Below are 9,449 nucleotides of genomic sequence, written 5' to 3' on the forward strand. Positions count from 1 at the left end.
AACTCTCCGTAGGCAACTCTACTATACCTTAGCAAATCTTCTAATTTCTTGATACATAGTAATCGGGCATTGATTGGCAAAACTATTGTAAATGTCACCGGAGCATTGGCACGTGCCACGTGCTAGATTGGAGTCCGTTGACGAAAACAAAACGAGGCAGCTTAAAGAGAAAGTGTAAAACGAACCTAATGCTCGTCTATTATTAGTTTTCGAAACACTTGACTATTAGTGCGGTTACTAACGGCTGTCTCATTTATGAATTTTATAATCATTGCATTATAAAACAGTCCAATTTCCGTGTCTGTTTGTCTGAACGTGGTAAAATGAGAAATTACCGAACGGATTACGGTACGATCATAAGGTATTCACCATTGGACGGGGTTAACATATTATCTATATATGTACATATATAAAAGCATAATACCACTCACTGATTAATCACGAAATCTCAGAAACCAATAACACCTACAAACTTGAAATTTTAAGCTCGGATTTTACGAAACTCCACTCCTAGGGGGGGCAAACGAGTAAGTGCAAAGGTAGATACAATACCAAAGGGCATTCTTTTCCAATCAACTCTAAAAAAGGGTGAGTAAACGGTGCAAATAACACAAAGTTAATAAATAAGGTTCGATGCTTGTTGAACATGTCGGAAAAAAATCAAGCCAACTGGGAGCACATACGTATTACGATCTAAATATTTTATGTAATCCATTATTGTACATGTGCGGAGCCGACGCGAGTAACTAGTATTAATATAAGCCCTTAATATTTTATTAGTCGGTAGTAAGGAAAACTCGTGCAGGCGATCTTATTTGGTAGCTATAGACCATTTTTATTCGTAGTACAATTAAAAAAAACAGTATTCGTATAGTTTTTTTCACAATTTATTAATAACAATTTTATGTTTGAATTTCGATCACTGGGCATAAACTAGTTAAGTAAGTATTCAATACTTAGACAGCGGATATTATTGATTTAAAGGTTTTATAGAAAAGGCACGAAACTTACATTAATTAAAATATTTGTGCCATAGATGTGAACAAGAAATATAGAATTTGGATTACACAAGATACGAAAGAGTATCGTTCGCATACGAAAGAGTATCGTTCCAAAAAAAAAAGTTGCTACTTATATGAAAATATTCCGTGCGAGTGCTATACTAGAGGAAACTTTAAGTAACAACACTTAGTTTTCCTTTCAAAGTTGCCCTGAAGAGCAATTCCGACTGCAAAAGAGTGAAAACCACTTAAAACAAAACTTTAAACACTCTCCGAGCACATATAAAGCAAAAATTAAATAAGAAAGTATCTCATTTAAGTTTTTTTTATAACATCTTCCCTCTCACGTTCCCACAATCGTTGGAGTGATTTTGTCGAAAGGGACGGAAGTGTGAAACAGGAAGCCCGGTAAACGCGCGCTATTTGATTTAACCAATCAGTGCACGGGATTTTAGAGTTGACAGTTATATGATACGAACTTGATATTACTGTTGCTTATTCCCAGTTTTAGAAATTGAACTGTAAAAAGTATAAGCTTATTCCAACACCACCGATATGAAATGATCGCCTCCAGGCTGTTTCAAATAACTAAAATATACTTATCATTGTACCTACATGGAAAATGGTTAAAAAAAATAAAAAAATATATCCCGCTGAGTTTCTTTCGCCGGTTCTTCTCAGGTCCGAGGTGCTAAATTCCGAACCGGTGGTAGATTTTTGACAATCAATAAGCAAGTGTAAACACTTCTATATTGAATAAAGATTTTTGACTTTGACTTTGACTTTGACCACCACCACTGAACCGTCGATCACACGTCCTGTATTTACCTTACTATATGAAAAATACATGATCTCAAAGATCAATGACCATCTATTATATAATACATACATATACTGTAGACAAACTTGACGGATCGCTAATATTATAAGAATAATAAACATATATTTATTTTATAAACTTTACTCAAATATTAATCTTTAATCATAAATTCTTATAATAACCATCAATTTCGTCGATTCAAATATTCCTATTTTTACTATTTATTAACTAACATATCAGTAACATACACAGACATTTATTTGGGTCAAGGTGAACAAGTGAAGGTCAAGGTGTAAGGCGCGTGCGACTATGGCAAATAGGTATATTGGTAATAGGTGCTAAGTATGATATTTCTTTAATCATATACGATTCATAGAAGAGTTTATTTTCTGTTATTCTCGGTAGGAACTACATTTCTGATCAGCGATAGCTTTATTATTCATTTATATTATAAAATTATAATTCTTAAACTAGTTACTAGGACACAGATTATAAAAATAAGAAGCAAAGAATGTCATAGTATAACTTTATAAGCTGCATGTTGAGTTAAATGTTGACTAAAAGTGTACACAGTGTTAATCATATATCTTTAATTTAAAACATAGATTGTGTTCATTATGTATCGTGAGCTTCCGAATAAAATGAATAAATATTATTACGAGCATATATATATGTCGAAAGATGCCGAACAGTTGGGTTCGGGGATTGATCCGACATTTGGAAGACTATGTAAGCGTGCAATGGAGATATTCACAAAATAAAACGTATTTAATATCGTCTAATCACTGTATTGATTGATTCAATGATCATATACCACAATAATATCAAAGGATTACAATAATTCATCTCGATTACGAGCAAATCGGTTTGCAAGCAACCATCGCATTCAAATCGCCTGTCAAAACATAACGACTCGCATTGCCATGACACTTACAACTCCATTCGGGGTGACCATTCGGGGTGAATTCGGGGTGGTGGTGACTTTTAAGAGCGTAAAAGTGTATCAGCCATCAAACATTATTGCCAACTACTCGATTCATTAATTATCCAAATCAACAACCAAAGTAACCACGCTCCGATATATATATATTATTATTTCGAACTTTGTTACAATACAAACCCATCTAACTACAAGTGTTAGCAGTCATAATGAGACGAATAAAAAATCGAATAAAGTATATATAAACTAAGAAACAGTATTAATAAAATAAGACTTCAATTAATAAATCAGGGTCGTTGCTGCGGAAAATTATAAACTGCTACAAAAAATACATTAGTTATTATAAAAAGTCATATTGAGTTGCTCGATTGAAGTTCATAAGCAAGTACATTTATATTAATAATATAATGAGGTAAAATTTGTTTGTTTGTGTGTAGAGTAAGTAATATCCGGAAATAATCATACAAAACTTTAGAAAGCTTTATTTTTTCTGAGTGCTTTTACACCTCGGTCCTGAGGAGAAGAACCGGCGAAAGAAACTCAGCGGGATATATATTTTTTTTATTTTTTTTTCATGTTACATGTACAATAATAAACATATTTTTGATTTGCAGCAGTCTGGAGGCGATCATCTCATTCCCAAGGTGTGCAGTCAACTAAAAAGTCATTAGTGATGTAATATCCTTTAGCACACAAACGCTCTTTAACGATTCTTTTGAATTTTATAATTGAGTATATAGTATTGATATATGTTTAGATCTTTAAAATTACACAACGGATCTTGATACGTTTTTTTTTAATAGATTGATAAATTGATTCAAGAGGGAGGTTTATATGTATAATAAATGCACAATATAGTAGAGAAACACTGATAATTTCAGAGGTATCTAAAGTGATGTCGTAAATAACCACATTTTTTGCGCTTAGATAGCAAACGCTGGCTAAACCCTACGAGATAGATCAACTTAATGTACTACAATATTGTAGACCTTAAGAGATCTTCAAAAAAGTCCGCGGTGATATATGTCTATCTTTTAGGGATAACCCACAATAACCATTTTTTATATATTATTTTTTACGAGAAATAATGACTTATTTTCGAAGCGATTTTAAGCAAAGCAGCATTAATCCTTGTCCAATTATGTAGGCACATTAAATACATTGCGCATTTTAAATAGATAAATTTGGCCCTTTACATTATGTAATTTAAATGAATATTTTCGAAGATATTACACATTTAAAACGCAGGGACTTAGCGATTTGTATTGTCTAACGACTGAAAAACTGTGAACGTAGACATTCTTAAGACATTCTGTATTATATTTAGTATCAGCATTGCACCCGTGCGAAGCGGAGCGGGTCGCTAGTTCAAATATAAAACAATCCTTATAAAAAAACACTGAACTTTGTCTTTCCGTCAAATTGACTTCTAAAATCGGTCGTAAATGAATAACTTTTAAATGTCAAGTCAATAACCAAAAGATTTCGCTACAAAATGAAAGAAACCAAGGTTAAAATATATTCTAGTCTTCCTTTTCTGTGTAACCTTTAGATATATCGACTTACATAGGTAAACGGGTGACAATGCGATAACCTTCGTCTGGTCGGATTGCCTTGTCTCTACCGATATGGATACAAATAATTCGGATTCAAAACAATTTAATCCTAGCTGTTATTTAAAATTATTGAGAAAAAAAAATAATAAAAATAATCAAACATTTACTAACAGAATTATGAAATGTCAGAACATAATTGCTATTTAAATAATTAAATACTATAACTAGTTTTCGCACAGTGGTCGAGATTCGATGGTAAATTTAAAATTAGAGGATAATATTTATGAACTTGTGAAGCATTTTATTAATACTCTTTTTGGATCGTTTTTAGGGTTCCGTATCTGTAAATGAAAAAGGGAACCCTTATAACATCATTTCATAGTCCGTCTGTCTGTCCGACCCTTTTTTACCGAAACGGGCAGAGGTATAAAGATGAATTTAATACCTAATACTTAAATCTGCGGTCCATTGAAGCTGTGAAATAATCAAAAATCTGAGTTTACGCAATAAAAAGATACGGCTGTTCACAAATGGAATCAAAACCTATATAGTTAAATATCATACAAAAACAGAAATTCGATTGAAAATATAGGAGAAAATGTTACTGAACTGTTTTTCCTTTGCCTATTAATACATAGATGTCAATTTTATTTAAAAAAAATTAAATATCAAAAAGTTACAAAATTAGACTCATTAATTAATGCTTCCCCTCTCCTACTATTATGTTGTACCAATAGGGTCCATAATGATCACATCAATGTAAACTTACCTCATAAGTATAACTCATGGAATAATAAACGTTTGAGTATTCAGTATAAATTGAATGTGTATAATACAGTACAAAATAAAAAAAAATGATATTAAAGATTTATTTTTCATAATTTACTTTGTTATCAAGCAAATCTCCGCACTTCATAAAATCACAATTACAATAGCTTAACTGCAAGGCGTATTGTTAGTGCCATTAATCCTTAACCAATTAAGTACATTAAATGCATTGAGCATTTAATATAGATCATTATGGCCCTTTACAGCATGTAATTTAAATGAATATTTTCGAAGATATTACAGATTTAAGATTAAAATATATTCTAGTCTTCTTTTTCTATGATAACCTTTAGATATATCGACTTACAATCAAGTTCGTTCATATTCATCGGCCGGTAAGAAATTCATATGGTTGCCTTAGTCGATTATTTTGCAACCATTAATATTAATAACAAAGGCATTTATATGGGCTCAGTTTACTGGTACTCAGAAATATATACTATTTATGTTTCGCAGTCGAATAATTGAATACAATAACCCACTCAAGTGTAGGTCAACCTTTACAGACAGACAAAGGACGTTCCACTTGTGTACATCTTGCAATGTGTCAACTAGTTGCCGACCGCTGCTTCGCTTGCGTTCTAGGGGTTGGTCTTCAAGTTGTTAACATTAAAGTCAGTCCTTTCTCGGAATTCAAAATTGCTACATAACAAAATTATATTTTGTGTTTCATGGCCGAGAAAGAGCAAGAGATAGACAGAGTTACTTTCGCATTTATAATATTAGTATATATGTAAAGTAATCGTTCGAATATTAAATACATTAGAGTGTAACAAACAAACATACTTTCTTATTTACAATATTAGTTAGGATATGAATTGATACGAAGTTGTCAAATTCGCAATGTCTAAACATCCTTCTCGGGGAAAAGTACTCATTTCTTATGAAATAGCTCTCGCCCTTTTCCGACAACTTGAATGATAATATCACGATACCCTTATCACTGTTATCGTCGAGATTTATCAACATTGCTCAATCTTGTTCGTTCATTTCGTTCAGACGAAATTAGATCGTTTTGACAATGCTTGAGCTATGTATACGTACGAGTAAGTCGATTAAAAAAACAATGTGAAAAAAAAAACACATTAGTAGCGACCTTTTGCACAGTACAGCACAGGTGCAATGTATTTATAAAAATATGATATAAATATATTTTTTATCCTATCATTAGTTAAGGAGGTACCTAAATACAAACAAACAAATTTTAACCATATATAATGTTATTATAGTATATTATTGTGTATAGCACAGAAGTATCGACATCTGCTTTTAAAAATTGGTAACATTTTAAAAGTTGACATAGATATATTTTAGTTCTAATATTTAGAACATATGACAACACAGAAATAATTAAAACATTATTTAACACGTTACTTATTAGAGCTAACCTTTTAACATATTTCTAACTTATTATAGAGTTTGTATTCTTGGTAAGTTAAGATGCAATTATTATAACATCGAAACTCGAGCTGATGGGATGACGGAAGATGGAAGCTCTTTAATACCAATGAAATCGTATCTCATTATGTTATTCTACTGAGATGAACTTCTAGCCGTCCGCCCCGATTTCGCATGTGTTAAATAATCATTTTTTAACCAATGAGAAATTCAACAACCGATATAAGTATATAACTATATCGTGATATTCCTAAAAGTACGCATTGCAAATGTAATATTCTTTATTATAGTTTGCACAAAATGTTTAAAGTTAATGTTATTTATTTTGATAAGGATTCATACACAAAATGAACATTGTCCTCGCAAGTACCTACTTGAATTAAGTATATTTCCATTTTGATTTCAAGCTATATTACTTATCTGACAAATTTAATCCAAATGATTAATTATGTCGTGAACTCTACGTCTTTGAATTAAATAAAGAACAAAAATATTACTTTTAATTCAATACGTTATACGATAATGACGCACGGAAGCGGAAAAAGAAGCAAAAAAAGTTTAATCGTGTTTTTTTACACGAATGCCTTGGAGCGATCACTTTACATTAAGAGTTCGCAAGAATTAAAATACGAACGTACAACGTAATTAAAAACAAAATTCAATTATTTTCTTTATAGTGTAAGTAGGTACTAGGCGTAGTGAGTGTGTACGACAACAAGACATAATTATACGTACTTTACGGGTCGGTTATGAGTTTATTTAACTGCCTCGATGGTCTATTGGATATAAGGGCATAGATCCACAGGCTTGAACCAAAATCCCAGAAACCAAAACCCCAGGTCGGACCGATAAAATGTTATTGGCGTTTTTTTCTAATATTTCTCAGTAATAACCCGAAGTCTTGTAAATGGAAGCGTGTACAATGTCGTGCCTCGGAAAGAACTTAAAGCCGATGGTCCCATCGGATAATGAGAGAGAGAGAGAGAATAGAGTTTACCTGTGTTTACGCACATACTTGTGCACAAACACAGGTATTATATTATAACATGTCCTGCGCAGTTAGTTTCCCTTAGCCACCGTGACCGAAATCGGTCAGTACGACAACATCATGATTTGATTAAGACGTTTTTAAAGCGATTTTGATTATAACGACCAAGATAATAAAGTTCCCTATGTTCAGCGATACTAATCGATTTAATATGTATCATGAATGTCGTGTTTGTATAAAACGAATAAATAAATGTAACTTTTAGACAGTCATCGTTTAAAATTCTTTGACCTGTATTAAAGTAGGCAAATAATTGACAATATTGAAATATTTTCGTTCGGTTACCATAGCGACACGTAGGTTTTTTAGTCAGTCGCCATGTTTGAAAATTCATAAACATTGTATAAAAAAAAAATATTGCTTTAATGCAAGTTAATATCATTTTATAATCGTGTTATTACTTAAAACTTATCTGACTGTAAACATAACTATATGGTTATATAATTGTTTGAGAGAGATAAAATACACGTTAAGTGCTTTATTTTGTCTTTAAAATTATTCGGTAACGACAATTTTAATAGTTGATTAACACGTCAATTATATTGATGATTAATAATTAATAAATCGTACTTAACACTTTTATAATTTATCATTAAGTAATGTTTTCAGTGGAATAGGTATTATTAAAACGTGTTTAATTGTACAATTCGATCGACCTTTGCAAATGTACCTACGTGACATCGGTAAATCGGGAACTCTGCATATTTATGCATATATACGAGAAAGCTAAATAACATTATCGATGAAAATAATTATATGTAAAATCATGATCAGTATTACAAGAACGAGACGAAGATATGAAAATTAAAAAATAAATTGTTAGGTAATACTTACAAGCCCATTTTCCTTTTGATTTGAAATCCACTTTGTTGACTGCCGGTCCAATAACGTAAGTATAAACTAAATTAACTACACATTTAACAATATAAAAAAGCAAAGCAAGCAGGAAAATTATACCGATCTTTTCTAAGTAATTAAATTGAGCCATTATTTAAAATGTAATTATATATTCACTTTGTAAAAATTGAGGTTATGTTTAGAGAGACCGCTCACTACCAATTGACACAATTCACGCATGCGTACTGACGTCCGAAGAAAGTAAGTTTGCGCATCGAACGATCCGAATTCCGAATGAACACGTACGATAAGAACGGAATGTTTCCGGATTGAAAAGAGATAGCGATTAATAATAAAGCGCTATTTCTTTCACACGCGCACGGTTAATTTTGAGGGGCAAATTGGGCATGTTACGTTATAACAAATAGATGCAAAATAGAAATGAAAAATTTTATTAAACCTAAAATATTGTTATGTTGGTAAGCGTAACTATAATTTTTGATATATTATTTATTTTTAAATATTTTTTTAAATTATCAAACAAACGTTAAGTAGGTTTTGTATTTGCTTTATTTAAAAAAAAATATGTTGTCCGCGATGGTCCGCGACTAAAATGATTACCAAAATGCTTCTATTTATGTTTGTCATATTGCGTGAAGTCTTATAAGGTTTTTTGTCTTTTAAATGTTTTAATTATTTGTTTTAAGTTAATTACTACTCATTTCATTCATATGTATTATTATTATTTGTTTTAATCCAGATTTACTCACTAATTACTCAATATAGGTACTTGTATGTTTAATATATTTTCAGAAATAATTTTACATTTATGAATATGTTTAAATATTATGAATGTCTGCAATTACCTTCCATGGTACAGATTAATATAAATTTTAAGTAATCACTAGTACAAATTTAATCTATTGAGTTATATTTCAAAATCTATTTTGAGTGCAATATTTGTAATTTTATCGATGCACGCGGACGTATTTTTTATGATTTTTTAAAACTAGTTGAGCTT

General features: G+C 31.1%; 1 protein-coding gene across 1 annotated transcript in view; it reads right to left on the bottom strand.

Moving 5' to 3' along the window:
- Positions 1–8,704, bottom strand: part of LOC125071697 (very-long-chain 3-oxoacyl-CoA reductase-B) — a 31,854-nt gene extending 23,150 nt beyond the window's left edge. Inside the window, exon 1 of the mRNA XM_047682036.1 lies at positions 8,426–8,704. Coding sequence (XP_047537992.1) covers positions 8,426–8,579 — 154 coding nt within the window. The 5' untranslated portion in view covers positions 8,580–8,704. The remainder of the gene's footprint in view (positions 1–8,425) is intronic.
- Positions 8,705–9,449: the final 745 nt, after the last annotated feature.

The sequence above is a fragment of the Vanessa atalanta genome, chromosome 20, assembly GCF_905147765.1.
Source record: "Vanessa atalanta chromosome 20, ilVanAtal1.2, whole genome shotgun sequence".
In the NCBI taxonomy this organism is placed as follows: Eukaryota; Metazoa; Arthropoda; class Insecta; order Lepidoptera; family Nymphalidae; genus Vanessa; species Vanessa atalanta.